The sequence below is a fragment of the Cynocephalus volans genome, chromosome 3, assembly GCF_027409185.1.
Source record: "Cynocephalus volans isolate mCynVol1 chromosome 3, mCynVol1.pri, whole genome shotgun sequence".
Lineage (NCBI taxonomy): Eukaryota > Metazoa > Chordata > Mammalia > Dermoptera > Cynocephalidae > Cynocephalus > Cynocephalus volans.
In genome coordinates this window covers 144273977-144294537 of record NC_084462.1, presented here as the reverse complement: position 1 = coordinate 144294537, position 20561 = coordinate 144273977, and the positions used below count along the sequence as shown (strand labels likewise).

General features: G+C 37.4%; 1 protein-coding gene across 1 annotated transcript in view; it reads right to left on the bottom strand.

The window, feature by feature from the left end:
* SYT16 (synaptotagmin 16) overlaps positions 1–8996 on the bottom strand; it is a 115471-nt gene extending 106475 nt beyond the window's left edge. The window contains exon 1 of the mRNA XM_063091368.1: positions 8474–8996. Within this exon, the coding sequence (XP_062947438.1) occupies positions 8474–8996 (523 nt within the window). The remainder of the gene's footprint in view (positions 1–8473) is intronic.
* Between the last annotated feature and the right edge of the window lie 11565 nt (positions 8997–20561).

Below are 20561 nucleotides of genomic sequence, written 5' to 3'. Positions count from 1 at the left end.
ATTCTCAAGTGAAAATTATGCAAGCCAGAAGATAGTGGAATGGCAACTTTAAAGAGCTGAAAGAAAACAACTGTCAACCCAGGATTGTATACCTAGCTAAAATATTTTTCTAATAAATAGGAAATATTTTTCAGACAAATAAAAGCTGAGATAACTCATTAGGAGCATATATGCACTACAAGAAATGTTAAAATGAAGAGTGCTTCAAATTGAATATATGAAGATAAATAAAAATAACTATTTTCCAAAAATAAGTGACAAATATTTTTCAAAGCAAAATTGAGATAATTCATCAGTGACATACATGCATAAGAAAAGTTAAAATAAAGAGTGCTTCAAATGGCATAAATGAAGTAAATATAGAATTTTTTTTATTTTAATCATTCTAAGAGATACCCAGGCTTCCGGTCAAGATGGCAGAACAGACAGTCCCCAGTGTCACTTTCTCCCACAAATCAATGAATTTACAACTATAAAAATGTAACATCAGCCAAGCTGGGGCCACTGGAGCTCAGGGGAAGAGGAGGAGAGACCTACAGAGTTCATGAAGGCAAGAGAAGCAATGATGAGAAAGAAAAAACTGGTCTCAGCGTTTCGGGCTGCAGCCACTTTAATGCTGGAGTGCATGGAGCAGGAGCCAGCAGAAGCCACAGCTGTGCCCTTTAGATGGAGTTACTTGGAGGTGGAAGGGGAGAAGAGGACTTTGGTGCTGCCCAGGACAGGAAGACCACTAATAGGGTTCCTGTGGACCCCCGCAGGAGTGAGGAGCCAGAACAACTGAAAAAGGGGAGCCATTCAGAGGCTGGTGAGTCATCGCAAGGGACCAGTGCAGGGCCCATCCCATGGGAAGTGTTTGGAGCACGGGCGGTGGGGGAGACAGGCCCGCCGTGAGAAAACTGTGACACAGCAAAGACAGCTGATCCACCCCCCAATCAGCACAGGACCACTCAGAGGAGACTGGTTGGGAAGACAGAATTGCATGGGGTGCAGTTTGATGAAAAAACTCAGGCCCAGATCAGAGATTCTACAGAACACAGATCCACCAGGTCTCTGGAGAGCCAGATGTACCTATAATGTCAACCATTAAACCCCGAGCTGTACAAAAAGCCTTCCCTAGGGAAACAGCAGCAAAGCAGCAGTTTAAACAACCACACACTTAAGTACTGGTTCCCACAGGAAGTTCCCCCGTGTTAGAAGCAAAGGACAAAAAATTAGTTCCGGGCCAGGCATACCACCAGCACCTTGGGGCCTGCCTGGGAATCCAAGGCTTGGATTCGGGGACCGGACCCCTCTCCCACAACCAGGAACACCGTGCCAGCACCTTGGGGCCTGCCAGGGGAGTGGCGGCAAGGAGAAGGGGACTGGACCTCTCTCCCACAACCAGGCACACTGAGCCAGTGCTTCAGGGCCCGCCTGGGGACCTGAGGCATAGAGAAGGGGACTGGACTTCTCTCCCACAACCAGGCACACTGAGCCAGCTCCTTGGGGCCCACCCAGGGATCCAGAGCATGGAGAAGGGAACCGAACACCCCTACCGCAACTAGGCACACCGCACCAGTGCCTCGGGATCCACCTGGGGACCCAGGTCACGGAGAAGGGTACCAGACCACCCTCTCACAACCAGGTACACCCTACCAGTGCCTCAGGGCCCACCCGGGGGCCTGGGGCATGGAGAAGGAGACCAGACCCCCTCCAGCAACCAGGCACACCATGCCAGCACCTCGGGACCCACCCAGGGTCCCAGGATATGAAGCTCGGAACCAGACTCCCCTCACACAAGAAGGCACACCTTGCCAGTGCCTCAGGGCCCACCTTGGGACCCAGAGCATGGAGAAGGGTACTGGAACCCCCTCCCACAACCAAGCACACCTTGCAAGTGCCCCGGGGCCCACCGAGGGACCCAGGGCATGGAGAAGGGAACCAGACACCCATCCTGCAACCAGGCATACCACGCCAGTGCCTCGGGGCCCACCTGGGGCATGGAGATGGGGACCGGACCCCCTTCCCACAACCAGGTACCTGGGACATGGAGAGGGGACTGGAACCCCCTCCCACAACAGGCATACTGTGCCAGTGCCTTGGGGCCCACCTGGGGACATGGGGCATGGAGAAGGGGACCAGTCTCCCCTCCTGCAACTAGGTACACCTCGTCAGCACCTCAGGGCCCATCTGAGGACTCAGGGTATGGAGCTGGGGATTGGACATTCTCCACAACCCGGCACACCACCAGCACCAAGGAGCATGCCAAAATCATCTCCTCCATGTGGATAGCCCACCACAGCCACCATGATATCCATGGCTGCCAAGAAGGCGGCTAGACGTCACAACCACCACACAGATGGTCCGCCAAACACTGGAGTGTATTGACACAAGAAGAGTCACCAGCAGAGATAAAGAAAGGAAGAGGATGTTTCTCCCCACAGAACCCACTTCAGAGTGACAGAAGAGGCATCTGCTCTATGATTGTATTGGGGGACCTGATCATGCCTCTCAGCTTTGGACAGATCATTCGGGCAGGAAATCAGCAGAGTAACCATTATTCTTTCAGAGGGAGAGAAGAAACCTAGGGTGATTAAAGCGGGGAGGAAGGAGAGGGGAGGGAAAGGGGATGGGGAGGGATTGGACAAGGGGCATAAAGAATAATTATGATTTGTAACAATATATATGCTAGTAATATTGATTTGATCAACATATCTCAATGTTGAACCCCCAAAATATATATAATCAATTTTGATTCAATAAAAATTAAATTTAAAAAAAAAGAGAGATACCCAGTGGTCTAAAGCAAAAGTCTCAGCACATATGTGTGTACTGCATGCATAAAAGTAAAATATGTGACACCAATAGAAGAACAGGAAGAAAAAATTGAGAGTATAGCTGTAACATCACCATACTACACATAAACTATCACAATATTATCTCAAAATAGACTGAAATTAATTAAGGATGTATGCTGAAATACAAGGATGACCATTAAACTTTTTAAAAAATGAGCCCAAAGTGAATAAGAAAAGTAATCATGAAAATACTTGATTATGCAAATACTCAAAATAAAGAAAGCAGAAACTATTAGGATAAAAGAAACAAAGAATAGATGGAATAAACAAGAGAATCTAGCAAGATGACATAATTTAATCCAACAATATCAATAATTACATTAAATACAGTTAAAACACACCAATTAGAAATAAAAGATTGTCTGATTGGATTAAAAAAATAAGATCTACTTGTGTGCTATGCACAAGAAACCTACCATAAATACAAAGCAGGTTTAAAGTTGAAGAATGGAAAAGAATATATCATGCAACACTAACCAAAAGAAAGCTGGAATAGCCATATTAACATCAAAGTAGAGTTTAGGGCAAAAAATATTACCAGAGATAAAAACAATACATTACATAGTGACAAAGAGGTCAATTCACCAAGGAGACATATATTTCTAAAATATGTATGTATTTAATAACAAAGCTTCAAACTTTGTAAAGCAAAATAGTAATAATAATAATATAAATAAAAAATACAAATAGCCAGATACACAATTAGAGCTAGAGACTTCATACTCCTTTCTCAGTAGTCAACAGAACAAAATCAGTAGACAAAAATTAATAGACAAAATAAGTGCTAAAAAATCTGACAAATAGCCTCAAAAAACTTGAAACAGTTTATGAAACACTCTGCCCAATAAGGTAGAATACACGGTCTTTTCAAGTGCACGTAAAACATTTAACAAATCAGAACACATTCAGGGTAATAAAACAAACCTTAATTAATTTTTTAACACTAAAATAATACATGATAATATGTAAAACAGCATGCGTTCAGAACATAATGGAATTAAACTAGAAATCAATAACGGAAAAATATCTAGAATATTTCCATTATTTGGAACCTAACCACCACATTTTTAAGTAAGTAGAGCATGAAAGAGGAAATAAAAAGGGAAATTAGAAAATATTTTTAATTAAATGAAAGTAAAAACACAACATGTTAATGTTTGTCAGAAGCAGATAAAGCACTGACTGCTTAGAGGGGAATTTATTCACTGATTGATATTAGAAAAAAAGAAAGAACAAATTATATCCAAAGCAAGAATGAGGAAGAAAGGAGTAAAGATAATAGCAAACATCAATAAAATTAAGAACAGAAAAACCACAAAGAAAAATTAATAAAACAAAAAATGAGTTCTTTGGAAAAAACAGGGAGGGAAGGAAAGAGGAAGGGATCTAGATAGATAGGTAGGTAAGTAGGTAGGTAGGTAGATAATCCTTTACCTAGATTTTTTTTAAAAGATAAGAATTACCGATATTAGGAAATAAAGGGGGAAATCATTATAAATCCTACAAACATTAAATCAGTAGTAAGAAAATACAATAGTGGGGCTGGCTGGTTAGCTCAGTTGTTCAGAGTGCAGTGTTATAACACCAAGATCAAGGGATCAGATCCCTGTACTGGCCAGACACCAAAAATAAAATAACAAAAAAAGGAAATACAATGTCCATAAATTTAACAACATAGATAAAATGAAAAAATTTCTTGAAAACCACAAAGTGCCAAAAATCACTTAAGGAAAAAAAAAGCAAATATCTTGGACAATCACGTACCTATTAAAACAATTAAATTTGCATTCCAAAACCTTCCCACAAAGAAAATTCCAGGCTCAGAGGCTTCATTGAAAAATTCTAGCAAACATTAAAAAAAAAAATACTAATTCCACACAAGTGTGTCTAGACTATAAGAAAGAGAAAACACTTCACAACTTATTTTATGAAGTCAACATTATCCAAGATACCAAAACCAGATAAAGATATTGCAATAAAACTATAGAACAATATCCCAAATGAAGATAGATAAAAAAGTCTTCAACAAAATACTAGCAAATCAAATCCTACAAGATATGAAAACAATCGTATACTATGACCAAGTGGATTTTACCCAAACTATGCAAGACTGGTTCAAATACTCAAAAATTAGTCAGTGTAATTCATTTCAACATACTAAACAAGAAAAATTATATGATCATCTCATTAGCTGGAAACCAGAATTTGACAGAATTCAACACCCCTTTTTGATAAAAACGCTCAGCAAATTGGAGTAGAACAAAACTTCTTCAACATCGTAAAGAATATCGACAGAAACCTGCACCTAACTACTAAGAAACAGCACAAGACTAAAAGCTTATACACTAAGTTTAGGATCAAGACGAGGATATCCACTCTCGCCATTCTTATTTAACATAATAATAGAGGTCCTATCCAATGTAATCAGTCAAAAACTGTAGAGGGTTAGAAATCCTGATTCTCATTTGATTTTCAGAATAGGGTTTTTAGGTAATGCATGTATGCGGCAAAAGCCCTCAGTTAAAGGGCAAAAGCCCATAGATAGCATGGCAGAAGCCCATTTAATCAATTCTAATTAAGTATATATTGATTCTCATTTGGTTTTTATAATAGGGTTAATTAGGTAATGCATGTATGAGGCCAAGGCCTCCAGCCGGGGGACAAAAGCCTGCAGCTAGTCAGGCAACAGCCCATTTAATCAACTCTAATCCCTGCTTAGGTACGGGATTATATATTTTAATGATTTTAGAGCTTACAGGTGGTTGTCATACCAATCCTGTTAAGAGATTTTAAAGAATTGCTGTAGGGAAAAATGTGAAAAATGTTCACTGAGGGCAAGCTGTTTTTTCATGGAAACTTTAGAGACAATTATACTTAGATTTAATCACAAGAATATAACTTTTGCTCAAATCATTTGAGGAGAGGTTGGATTTTAGATAATGATCAGTTTGACCAACTTAGCTTTTCACAAACTGTACTTTGGAATGTCATGTTGTTAATTTTACTTATGTTACTATTTCCATTGTTTAAGCTATACTTAGCCATAGATAACTTTTGTTACACTGTCCATGTCTTTGCATCCTTTTGAAATAATTGAATCAACTGATTTTTCTTGTGAAACCTCCTTGTCTTTACAATTAAAACAGAAGCTAACTCTGAATTAGGGCTGTATGCAGTTTTCACCTTCTAACAGAGGAGTTGCTGAAGTGCATTGCCTTTGGGCTTCTCATTGCATTCACGTTGCTTTGAGTAATCCTTTTTCGTCTCCATTACACAGATAGAAGTATAACAAAAATAATAATAATAATAATAGACATTGATAACAGAAAGGAATAAAAATGGAGACAACCCAAATATTCCTCAACTGATGAATCAATCAACAAATGGATGGATTTATGCAATCGAATACTATTCAGCAATAAAAAAGGGCACACTACTGAAACACACAAAAACATGGATGAATCTCAAATGCATTATGATAAATGAAACAAGCCAAACTCAAAAGGCTGCAAACTGCATAATTCTATTTATACAACATTCTGGAAGAGATAAAACAAAATACACAGAAAATGTACCAGCACTTATCAAGGACAGGGGGGACAGAAAAGGATTAACTACAAAGGAATGCAGTGGAATTTTCTGAGATAGTGAAACAGTATTATACCTTGAATGTGGTGATGGTTACAGACTGTGTCTATTTGTCAAAATCACAGAACTCTACACTAAGAATGAATTTTACTGTATGTAAATTATACCTTTAAAAAGGAAAAAGAGAGAGTAAGGGAGGAATGGTAAAGGACCACAAAGAATGATTACTTTGTACATTGTTAAATATACCAAGTATCTTGAACACTACATATTGCACACAGGTATTGATATTCAACTTTGTGCCCCACAGAAACGTACAGTCAACTATGTTACATTAAAAAAAAATTTTTAAAGAAAATATGAGTATTTATATTTAAAAGACTAATGAGTAATTTTAAAATAAATAAATAAAAAAGGAAAAAGAAAGTGTGTACTTACTTTATGTGTAAATTCTAGAATCAGACTCTTTCTAAATGTGGATTTTTGATGTGTTCTGAAACTCTTATGCATCAAATTTCTCAACTGTAAAGTGAGAATAATAATAGTATATACCTCTTAAAGTTGTTAGCTTTCCTTATTGTTGCTCCGTAATTGATTATTATCTGATGTCCTACTATATACCTAACACTGTGCTCACTGTTAAGGATACAGAGATGAAGCTACAGCATGGTCCCTGCCTTACAGGAGGCTACAATCTGCATCTCCAAAATGGACAAGTGAACACAATTGTTTCACTGTCACTAGATTTTACAACAATTACAAACATTAACAAAACCATTCTTAAGCATCTGTTAAGCCAAGTTCATGTTCATTTCAAACACAGTTGAACTTTGGCAAACATTTTCTAAAATAGGAATAGAAATTTCAACTCAAATCTAAATTTGAAATTCTACTGCTAGCCCAGATATTTCTAGAATTATCTCTACAGATAATTTTAAAGACTCAAAATTGCAATTATTTTTAGTTTATCAGATTCAGAAAGAGTATCAGCCTACCTCATTTTCACTAGTTTATTCTAGCATTTCAATGTTACCTCAATTTGAGTGACAGTATTAAGAAAGCATTATAAGAAGAATATGAAATTATGTTTCCTTATATACCAAGACTTTATGTATCTGGATAAAACACTTCCCTAAAAAGAGGAAGCTAAGATAAAATAGATGAAGAGACTATGAGGTATTCCAGAAAGGTCTATTCCCTCTAACTTTGTCTTTATATCACATAAATAACTCACTAATCTGTGTAATCTATGTATGCACTCTAACCGTACATCATACACACATACCCACTCTCCTCCTTTGTATATAAATTACCTCTGTCCCTTAACCAAGTGGAATGTCCTTATTTCAGGGATAGAGTATTAGAAATATGAGAACTTCATGCTGGAACACACTACAGCTACTTTTATAGAATCCATTACATTTTTAGCAGATTCATTATGCATTTATTGAAGGCCCAATATGCACTCAGTTCTGACAGCATAAAGCTTCAGAGGCAGTTTTTACTTAATGTGTCCTCACCATTCAAGGCTAAAAGAAAATCAAGCTATTCTTATTTCAAAGATTTCCTATCTACTGTCATCTCACATCACATCTCAGTCAAACACTGTGAGAAGTGTTCTTGGAGTGTTATCAACTAAATATTCTGCAATAAGTATGGCTTTTTGCACAGGATTTCACACTGAATAATATAGTTACATCTGGAAATTCGTAACCTAGAGGAAAAGAAATAGAACAATTTAAAGGATATTTTTAAGAGTATGATATGTGCACAGGGGCTTCTCAAACAGAATCCACAGATGAATTTTCACCATTTCACTTCCTCAGAAATATTGTTTTGGAATATGGAGCCCACAAACATGGATCTTCCAAGTTTTTATATATTGAAAATATTCCTAAGGATTACATCTCTCAATCAGAAGCCAGTATGTGGAAAGACACGAGAGAGAGAAAAATAAAATCTACATGATAACTAAAAACAAGTCAAAACAAAATAAGGAGAAATACCCTTCAGAAGAACCCAGAGAAAATGATGACTGGCTATCTTACCTTGCTTTTTTCCATCAACATTTTCTAAAGTACGAGGGAGCTGGCTGTCAAAGCTGTATTGAAGTCCATTTCTTTGCTTTTCAAGGTGATGTTCTTCCTCAGCAATAGAAGAAAGCACATGTGGTGACTTTTGGTCATCAAGGGTCTGATTGGGCCACTGGGACATTATGGAACATGAGTCCTTTGCATGTTGGCTAAGCCTGGGGCTTGAACTTTGGGCAGAATCCTGCAAATCACTATTACAACATGAGAAATGATCCACTTCAAGAAACAAGGAATTTGTGTCCTCTTGACTCCAATCACTGTCTTGTTCTCCATCTTCAATGTAAGTTTCCTGAATGTGAATATCATCTAAGTCCTGGTCTAGCTTGTCACTCAGTTTAGAGTCTTGTTTGCTAAAGTTAACCAGCGAAGTAGATAACATATCTCCTGCTTGCTGGAGAGCTTCATAAACCCGAGATATCCAGGAAGAGAAAGGCTGGAAGAAGTTCTGAGCATCGTGAGACGCCATGGCCAACACCATGGCCAGCTATTTGAAGTCTACAGAGTTCACTTGTTCAGTTCCTTCAGCACTCTGGACTTAATGTGAACTACAGAATAAGCATGATGAGAAATTAAATTGGAGGTCTCTTAATGGCTGTGACTATTTCACTCTCAAAACTTCTCAGCTGAAACAGAGGAAAAAAACACTTACACCTGTTAAAGTCATAACCTCAGACCATCACCAGATACCTACCATCAATGTCAAACAGCATTGGGAGACATAAAGAAATCATCATTGAAATCTTAAGACAGCTAAATAAAATTGACTGTGAAAATCTAAATGTAGTTATTTCAATGCCCATTCACCTCCATGGGCAAATACAAAACTTCCATTAGCAGTAATGGGTTCTATTCATGTAGACTGAGAGAAGTCTATCTCCCACAGACCATTCTTAACAATGAGAAAAGGATAAATGAATCTTCATTAAGAGCCAATTGGGCATGACATTTCAAAATACAAAAAGGTTGGATGTTTCTTGTACACCTGCAGATTCCAGAGAGCTGACTAACAAGCATCTCTGCTTTGTGACACAAAGGTTTATCCTTTCAAAGGAAATGTGTATTTGTAATTAAAAAGCTTTGAACAAATCTGAAAATAGGATTTTATAGTTTTATGCTATGTCTAGAAACTATATCTATTCTTGGAGTGCAATCACTGAAAAACTGAAGGTAGCAAAAGGATCAAAGCTTACTGGAGATATGTCCCTGGTACCTCATTGCCTTTGTTATGTTCCAACCTCTCAAAGATAACCCTCTACAACCCGTGAGACTCCTGAGATGCACTTCATCCTGCAAGATTCATAACCTGAGGGAAGCAGCAACAGGATGTTACAGAACAACAGGACACTAAAGACTCTAGAGCTAAATATCCATACTCTTACATGTATACATGCATACAAACACATACATATGCATATTTTGTGTGTGTGTGTGTGTGTATCTTATTGCTATTACACTGTTTATCAACAATTCAGAATGAATGTTACAAATGACTGCAGAGCTTAAACTCACTGCTTGGACTTAATTACCCCATCTCTTCTATAGCCATAGCTTCCTTCTGACTAAATCTACTAGCTATCCCTTAGGCTTCAGCCCTCTTGACCTCAGGCTATTGTATTTGATATGACTGTTTATAGTCTCCTAAAAATTTCTCATTATCCATTTAGGGATGCACTGATTCATTTAATAAACAAATATTAATTAAGTACCTATTAAGCTCTAGGCACAATGCCAGGTATAAGGTACCCCTGTGGGCTCTGTCTCCAAGGAGCCCATATTTCAGTTAATGGGAAACTGAGCTCTCTGCATTTTCCCCTCATGCTGCATAATTCATGTGTCTCTCTTTCAGGCTCTTTCTTGTCTTCCCACGAACTACATATATGAAACCACTCATCATCCTCTGGCTTCTCCTCCTTCCTCTTTACAACTAACCAGCTGGGAGAGTTGGCCCATCCCTAAATTTCAATTAACACCTTTTTTAGAAACTCAAAATTTACATCTCCAGTCCTTAGCTCAATCCTTCTTTCCAGACTTGTATCTCTGGTTACCTAAGCTAGTGATTCTCATACTTTGGTGTGTCTGGATCACCTAGTGAGCTAATAAAGAACACAAAGGCCCTGGCAGGCAAGGAATAGGGCTTGGCCTGGAGTTACATATTTCTGTCAAGTTCTCCAGGAGAGTCTGACTCCCATCAAAGTTGGAAAAATACTGATATAAGAAAATAGCCATGCTTAGATGTCTCACCAAAATCTCAAATTCAGCTTATCCAAACCTGGCACTCGACTTTGCTACCAGTGTTCAACACTCTAGACTCATTCTACTGGTTGTAAATTTCTCTCTTCAACACCTCCCCCTTTCATTCCTTCCATTCCAAGTTCTGTTCATTTCTGGCCTACGAAGTCTCTCTTCATTGTTTTGTGCAGTGATCACCTTTCCCCACACTCTAGTTCCCTCGGATATTACATACCTAGTTGGCTTCAGTCTCTAGTCTTTCCCAGCCTCCATCCATCCTCTGTGTTTGCTAACCATGCCCTGACCTTACATCAAGTTGTCTGTCTCCTCCCTAGAATGGAGGCTCCAAGGAGGGCAGGAATTGTCTGTTTTGTTCTCTATTTTATCCCCAGTGCCTAGAAGTGTGCTATGTACATAGTAAATTCTCAATAAATAAATGAATGAATCATATTAAAAACAGTACATAAAACAGTGACAAATGTACTCAATAAATTTGTTAAATTAATGAGTAAAACCTACTCAGAATAGTTGAAAATGCGTCAATGTTATCACACAAATTCCCTGCTTATTAACACTAAGCAGTCAGCATTTGTTCCACCCCACTTTGCCACTCACAGTTTTTTTGTTTTTTTCCCCACAAATATTTTGCATAAGTTACCATGCTTCAGGGTATCACAGACACAGAAGGTTCTCTCTGAGATATCAGTGGCGTTAGCTTCTACTACTATCCTTTTGGTACTTTATAAGACAGAAACAATATGTCTTCCTTAATAATCCTTTCCATTGTTGTATTATAGAGAGAAAACTTTCTTTTCATATGCAACCCAAAATCTCTTCTTTAAGAGATTTTAAAGTCAGCATCTTACTATTCAATCTTCACACTAGCACAGCCCTTGATCTCGACCTCATATCCCCTAGTCTTCTGTAATCTCTGCCCTTCAAACCACCATGGTGATTTTTCTAAAAAATGAATTTTGCATCATCCTCTTAGTTTAAAAACAAAACAAAAAAACCACCATGGCTCCCAATTCCTTACACTGCAAAGTCTGAGCACTGGCAGCCCATCTGTCAAAATCACCACTCACTTATGTTTGTTGACACAGTGATTATAAAAATTAATTTGAATGCTTCCAATCACTACAGTCCTCACCTCTTCCTCTTGTTTATACCCACTTGCTTCACTCATTTCTATGTGGCCTGCCTGACCCCTAGAAGCATTTGAATTTTCAAGCCCTACCCTTTAGATAAGGTTCAAATTCTTTACCACAGCAGCCAAGAAGAGAGATGGTCACAAAATTAACAATCAGCACCAGATAACTGGCCTTAGTGCTAGTGGAGGTCCTACAGGCCCCTGCTAAGTATAACTCTTTAATTGCTGAAGCATTGGGTGTGTGGTCTGTGGGAGCAATGGGATGGTAGAAGGGGCCTCAGATCAGTGGCTATTTATCAACCAGCTTAGAACTACTTCAGTATATTAACAATTCACACACTCTACCTTTTGTCCTACCTGAATGTCCAGCTGTGTATAAGCTGTCCCCAATACTACTGCCACACAGTGAGAACTTGGCCATTCCTCACTACTCCTCCCTGTAAAGTCCTAGGTACAAGTCACAGTAATACACTAAGCATTTTCCAAAGTCACCGTGCTCTTTCCTGACTTCTTTTTGTTTTGCCTGGGATGGCTCCTCCCCCTAACCCGCCTGGTAAATACTCATCTTTTACAACAAATCCCCCAGTGCTTCCTTTGTCAACTCCTCGTCTACAATCAAAGGTGTAAACTCAGAATACTTTGAATGTGCCTTCATTATGTAAGATTTCACTTGGCATGGTAAATATTTGTCAGTCCTCCTCTTCCTATGGACTGAGAGTCTGTAAGTGCTTGGACCATGCTCATACTTTGTAGCTCCAGAATCCACACCAGCAGGGACTCTACATGTTCAATGAATGAATGAATAGAAGTTACTAATGGAAATGTTCAAAGCTAAATAGCCTTGATTCCTTCATTTATAATCATCTGTAAAGTGGAGTTAACTCACTAGATGACTTCTAACAGTTCCTTTCTGCTTTGAAACCCAACAATTTACAAGTGGGGGCCAAAGGGCATCGTAATATGGAGGCTGAGTATATTCAGAAGTAAGCTGCCTTTTCAGAGATTTGTTCTACAGTTTTGTTGATAACCACTGTCAGATGATCCCAGAGTGACTGGAAAGAGGCCAAATCTCAGCCTCTATGTGAAAGAGTATCTAGTCATTACACTCCAAAATACTCAAAAAAGCAATTGTACCTACGGCTAGAACCTGAAAAACTACCTATTTAGCAAGCTTTCATTTTATACTAAATCAGCCTAAAGCCAAAGGGGCCAAATATTGGCACAATAATCATGGAGATATCTTTGCTGCTTAAGTAAATTTCAACTTGATTAGTAGAGCACCCCGAGGGTAATACCAGACAAATATGTACCTACTATCCTAATTCTTTAGGGGCTTTCTTACAGCTAATAAGAAGACAAACTGGCTTCTCATGTTATAGAAAAAGAAAAAAAAAAACGAGAAAAGAAAAATAGAAAAGAAAGGGCAGTTTAGCTCCCTGGACTAGAAGGAAAAACTACTTTTAAGGTCTTGTCATAGCTGAGAAGGCTCATCACTAGAATTAGAATAGTTCATGACATTTCCTAATTATGAGAAGTATAAAACAAAACAACAAACAAGTATGTGTGTGTTTAACATGCAAGCTCCTACCAAGAACATTATCTGGGAAGGTTTACAACCTCAAAGCACTCAAACCAGCAATCTAAGAAAGAATTAGCAACAATTGATAAATAAAAATGAAAGGAAAGCTACCTGCATATTCCTAAGAGCTACATTTTTTTAAATCTTGTATTAATTGGAATTATATTTTAACCATAAAAGTTTAATTTAATTAAGATCATTTTAAACATATGAAATAACTAAGCAGTAAATACTAAAGAGTTGTTTCTGTAGGGGTAAAAACGATCAAATTCTTGAGCCATACATATGCTTTTTCATCTATTTTGATCAACCTCACCCAAGGTAATTTTGTACAGAGGTGTTCCATACCCAGAATAATGCTGACAGTTCTTTAAAGTCTATTACTTAAATTTTTCAGACCCCATTTTCTATCTGATGACAGCTACTTGTAGGGAGGGGAGAGTTATGACCTAAGAAGAAATACCAGCTTCTAGAAGCTATGCCTTAAAAATCTATATTATTTTGATGAAAGCTAAAATGAAAGCCTGTATATCTATGTGATTTTTAAAGGATTATCAGCTCATGGAGATAGACACATACAGAGAGATAAGAAAATGTTTCCAATAATATGGTCCCCAGGTAATTAAACCCCAAATTGAAATCTTATGCAAGTTCTTCTACTGAGGTTTGTTGATGTTTAGCATTTTTTGAAGGAGATATCACCTTGGGAAATCTACTTCTCATTCTTTACTAAGATCCCTAGGGTGATCAATCATAAGTAAAAGTCAAGAATACCGGGTTTATTTCAAGTGTCTTCTCACAGCCGTTAGTTAACTTTCTTGTATCATCTACAAAATGCTGTTCGCTATTGACTTACTAGAGTGGTCGTGAAGCTAATTAAGTCTATCATTTTTAAGATGATTTATCATGCATTTTGGAGAAAGACATATTGCACTACCTAGTATGAATAACATGGCTTAGGAAGATGAATAATGCATGGAGTCAAAATAAGAACTATAAAATGGACTGCAACCCATCTTTAACATGATTCAAAAGAGTCTACAGGTGTATTTTGTTAAGAGCAAATTTGCTATGTGAGTAGGAACATGCGCCATTGAGAAGAAATATCTTCTGTATTGGAAGAAGATGCCATCAAGGTCTTTCATAGCTAGAGAGAAGTCAATACCTGGTTTCAAAGCTTTTTGGACAGGCTGGCTCTATTATTAGGGGCTAATGCAGCTGGTGACTTTAAGTTGAAACCAATATTCATTTACCATTCTGAAAACCCTAGGGCCCTTAAGAATGATGCTAAATCTACTCTGCTTGTGCTCCCTAAACGGAACAACAAAGCCTAGATGATAGCACATCTGTTTATGGAATGGTTTACTGAGTCTATTAAGCCCACTGTGGAGTCCTACTGCTTGGAAGAAAAGATTCCTTTCAAAATACTACTGCTCACTGACAATGTACCTGGTCACCCAAGAGCTCCAGAGGAGATGTACAAGGAGATGAACTTTGTTTCTACACCTTCTAACACAGCATCCATTCTGCAGCCTATGGGCCAAGAAGTCATTTTGACTTTGAAGTCTTATTAAGAAATACATTTCATAAGGCTATAGCTACCATAGATAGTAATTCCTCTGATGGATCTGGGTCAAGTACCTCCCAGTACTTGAAAATCCTCTGGAAAGGATTCATTATTCTAGATGCCATTAAGAACATTCATGATTCATGGGAGGAGGTCAAAATATTGACATTAACAGGAATTTTGAAGAAGTTGATTCACAGCCTCACGGATGACTTTGAGCAGTTCAAGACTTCAGTGGAGGAAGTAACTGCCCATGTGGTAAAACAGCAAGAAAACTAGAATTAGAAGTAGAGCCTGAAGATGTGACTGGAATTGCTGTATCTCATGATAAAACTTTAACAGATGAGGAGCTTCTTCTTATTGATGAGCAAAGAAAGCAGTTTCTTGAAATGGAATGTACTCCTGGTGAAGATGCTGTGGATATTACTGAAATGACAGCAAAGGATTTAGAATATTATGACAATTTAGTTGATAAAGCAGCAGCAAGGTTTGAGAGGACTGACTCCAATTTTGGAAGAAGTTCTACAGTATGTAAAATGCTATTAAGCAGAATCACATGCCACAGAGAAGTCTTTTGTGCAAGGAAGAGTTAATCAATGTGGCAAACTTCATTGTTGTCTTATTTTAAGAAATTGCCACAGCCATCCCAACCTTCAGCAACCACCACCCTGATCAGTCAGCTGCCATCAACATTGAGGCAAGACCCTCCACCAGCAAAAAGATTAGGACTCACTAAAGGCTCAGACGATTATTAGCATATTTTAGCAATAAAGTATTTTTAATTAAGATATGTGTATCTTTTCTTAGACATAATGCTGTTGCACACAATAGGCTATAGTACAGTGTAAACTTAACTTTTATATGCACCAGGAAGACAAAAAATTTGTGTGACATTTTATTTCCACATTCGCTTTACCATGATGGTCTGGAACTGAACCTGCAATATCTCCAAGGAGTGCCTATATTCACTATTAAGCCAAAATTTGTGACATTTTGTTTATTTATTTATTTTGGCAGCTGGCCGGTACAGGGAACTGAACCCTTGATCTTGGTGTTACAAGGCTGAGCTCTAACTGAGCGAACCGGCCAGCTCTGTGACATTTTAAAAGGTAAAAATACATTAAACTTTTTTTTTTTTAAAGTGATTCTCATAGAAATAGAGAGTAGAATAATAGTCATCAGAGGATGACGGATGGACAGATACAAAATTACAGGTTGGTAGGAAGAATAAATTCTGTTGTTCTAGGTTGACTATAGCTAATATTATATGGAATATTTCTAAACAGCTAGAAAAGTGGATCTTGAAGGTAATCACCACAAAGAAAAGAAAAATGTTTAGGTGCTGGATATACTATCTACCCTAAATAAATCACTGTGCAAAATATTCATGTATTGAAACAATACGCTGTATCCCACAAATATGTACAATTAAAAATAAATTTAAAAATATGTTAAACTCTTGTAATATTTTTCCTGATGTGCTAATACCTCATAAAAGTGATATTATCATTATATCTAACATTTGCCAAGAAATTTACAGTATACAATGCTTTTGACAACTTATATGAATAAAAACTCTTTGTGAAAGATATTAGCCTTCCAGTTTTACAACTGAAAAAACTGAAGCTCTGAAAAAATAACTTGCCCCAAGGTTTATACCTATAATAAAGACTGGAACTGGTATTCCAATTCCTCTTTGTTGAATTCAAATTCTTGCTTTAACCACTACTCCAAATCTTCACAAAATGCCAATAAGACAGTGAAGACACTAGAAATAAAAAAGTTGAAGTGATTTTCCTAATAAGTGGCACACAAGGGATTCCGATCCAGGTTTATTCTCATTCTGTTTCTACTATACCACAGCTGCTTATATTGCTAATAAAACTAAACTCTTTGAAAAATGAAAACTGTTGTAATTACTTTTCCAAAATAAGTGTAATAAAATTTTATTAAAAAATTCTGAACTCCTGCCTAAGTCAAGTAAGACTTATGTCAAGATATATTTTTTAAACTCTACCCAACAGATAGTTTTGTATATAAGCTTGATGATCTCAAACAGAGGAGGCCTAGGCCTGGCTCAACAAAAGTTTTAAATTGCCCAAGGTTTATGCCATTATAGCGATAGCACCTTTTAAATATTCTCCAGATTTCACAAGCCCATTGAGTATTTTTGAGTATCTATTACATCCAAGGCAGAAATTTAAATGTGTTCCACAAATACTCAGTGGTTATTTGAACACATAAGGTCTTCCGCATTTCCAGAGAGACTATTTAACATGGCTTTAATGACACAATTTTCTTAAAAGACTTCCCCGCTCTTGCCCAGAAACCCATTTTCAGACTCACATATAGTAAAATTCTTATGGAGAACTAAAGAATGAATTCTATTTATTTAGTATTTACCTTTTCAAAGACTAAAGCAAAATGAAGAAGAACCTCATTTTGCATCATCCTAGCTAGAGAGATCACTATAGACTCCCTGTGCTCCAGGGCCACATGCAACAGCACCCCCGATAAGGGAGATTCTGAAATCTCAAATAACATCCACAGTACTATGTAGCAATAGAATTAGGAGGCAATGTAATGAAACTGAGAACGGCAAAATTCAGGCACAATTAACAGGAAATATTCCCAGACGAGGTGATATACCTGATTGTTGATTTTTGTCCCAAGAGAAGAGATAAAAACATCACTTGTGCTACTTGAAGATGCACTAAGCTCAAAAATAAGGGGAAAATAATGGAACTAAGGTAATTGTAGCCCTCCTGAGATAGATTAAGCAATACTCTGAATATCAGCAGTCATTCAGTGTTTGTCAAGTATTGTTTGGTTTTTTTTTTTTTTTAATTAATTTTAAAAGCAATATCAGCCTTCTAAATATTTGGTAAAAAAGGAAAAATATCACTCATGATCCCTCCACCTTAATACAACTCTGATGAGTTTTGCACCTTCTTTGCATCATTGTTCCCTGTAATTTGCGCAGAGTTGTAATCATATTACATAGGAACCTAATAATCATCTCCGACAATTCCTTCTCCTTCATCTAGAATTCATCACCACGGTCTACCCATTCTTTCATCTGAATAACTCTTGCATCCATCAACATTTTGGCCACCGACATGGGTAATACTTGAGTCCAAATCACCATTCTTCTTCAACAGTCTCTGAAGTGATCTCCCTGCATTCACTCCTACCCCATATCCACAGAATGAACTTTGTGATCTTTCTAAGATGCATATTTGATCATGTCATTCAATGTTTAAAATGACTTCCCATTGTTCTTAGGATAAGGTCCAACCAACATCCTCAATGGGACTTAGAAGCCAGCCGTGCAAGTCTTGGCCCCTCCTTTCTGTCAAGCACTCTCTATTATCTCTCTGTGCTTCAGCATCTCACCTCCTCTTCTCACCTCCTTTCAGTCAGCCTGAGAAAGCTCTCCTCCTGCCACGATCCCCTCCCCCGACTCCATCCCCCTCCCCCACAACACCCATTCATCTTGAAGGTCTTAGTTTACACTCACTTTTCAGAATGCTTTGCCTGACAGCCCATCCCCCACAATCCAGACTAAATTACATCCCCCTGAAATATTCTGTCATAGCACCTCTTACTATTTATTAACACTTACTTTAATTACAGCTTATTGATGACTTTTGTAATTATTTCTTTCAACATCTGTCTTCCTCACTAAACTAGAAGTTCCATGAGATCAGGTAGCAGGTTAACTTTTGTCTTTGCCATGGTTTGTTAGCAGAGTGACTAACATAGAACAGGCAATCGATATTTTTGAATATTTGAATATACTAGTATATGTATACACACACATATTATATACTGCTTCTTTCATTTAACGTATTTTGTATGTTTCTATAGTCTTTTATGTTTGCCATTTCTATCATTCTTAATGATTTAATATTTTAAAAACTAAATTTTCAATTAGTACCTGAATGCTTTTTCCCAATTCAAATCTATGACAGTGCCCATTCTTATTACAATATGCAATCCTTTACATCACAAGAAAGAATATCCAGTATTTTCCATCAGAATAAAAATATTATTTTAACTCAGATATCATAAACTTGACATTTATAAGACTTTTGGCAAGAGCTAGACTAAAGCTTACTTTTGCATTTACTTTTTACTAAAATAAAATTTTAAAGTATAGCTGGCTAAGCAAGATAATAATAATAAAATAACAAATAATCAATAAAATGTTTCATGGGACTATTTACTTTATAATGACTCTTATTTTTTGCATTAAAAGGTTAGGACAAACAGTGGAATAACACCAAAATTGATATGAGGCACCATAAGCCACTTATATATCTAGCTATGACCTTGAAAAAGATGTTTAATTCCCTGGGCTTCCATTTCCTTACTTGTTAAATGATAGAATCACACTTGGTAAGCTGTCAACATTCCCTGCAGACAACATTCTAAAGCAAGATGTTGAGGAGCTCCCCTTAGCCACCTCCTTTGGACTTGTTACTACTGTTGGTATATAACACATATAACTGGTATATAACACATATAACACTTATCACAAATTCTAGCATCTAGCAACCAGGTCATGCATATAGATTTCACACAAGAAACAGTCACTGAATCAAATTAAACTGAATTCAGATTGGCCTCCATAAATTAGATTTGCTTAATCAGGAGGCTAACCTCCTATAAAATCTAGGGATAGTTTTTATAAATTCTAAACTATTTACAAAAAGTTGAGTAAATGAGCTTTCTCCTGGAGATGATGTTCATATTTTCAATCTCAAAAGTGTCCCTATCCCCCACTGTCACTGCTATAAACAGCACAGATTGCTGAAGTGGGTTTGTCTCTGAACGATACCCTACAACCAACAACTACACAACAGGTTTTAATCTGGTTCCCACTATGTTTGTGATGAGAAAAATAGGAATTTTTCATCCAATGAAATTTTTATTTATAGGCAGAAACCCTTTCCAGCACAAATTACTAATCCGTTGCACATGTTTCTGCTAGGTCCTAGGATATAGCCTCACATTTTTATTTATACTGGCCCCCTCCTATCTATGAATGAACATATCAATACTCTTAAATTGGAACTGTCAATCTAAACCAATGCTAAGAACTGTTGGATTTTTGTTTATGTTTTCTTTTCATTTGTTTACACAGCTTCAAATTAAGCAGGTGGTAAAATTGTTTATTGCTAAAAGGACTGTTGTTACACATTTTATCTTCTTCATTAGTGGTTAGCAAAATGAGGTCTCCTGGGGTCCTTGATGACTGGGCTCTTAGAATAGCAATGCTAGTAACATGACAATGTCAATGCTTTTGTTCTGGTAAACATTAATAATCAGTCCCCCTGGGATACCATCAAAAGCATCAGCCTTAATGGGACCTTTGTGATTGCAAACATAAGTAGGCTGGGAGGGTGGTACATGATGTCTCTCACTTCTGCCCAGCCAAAGTGGCTCCAATCACAGAACATTTGAAAACCCTCTTTTTTCAATTTCCCTCTCCAATGGCAGGGAATTTCGCATA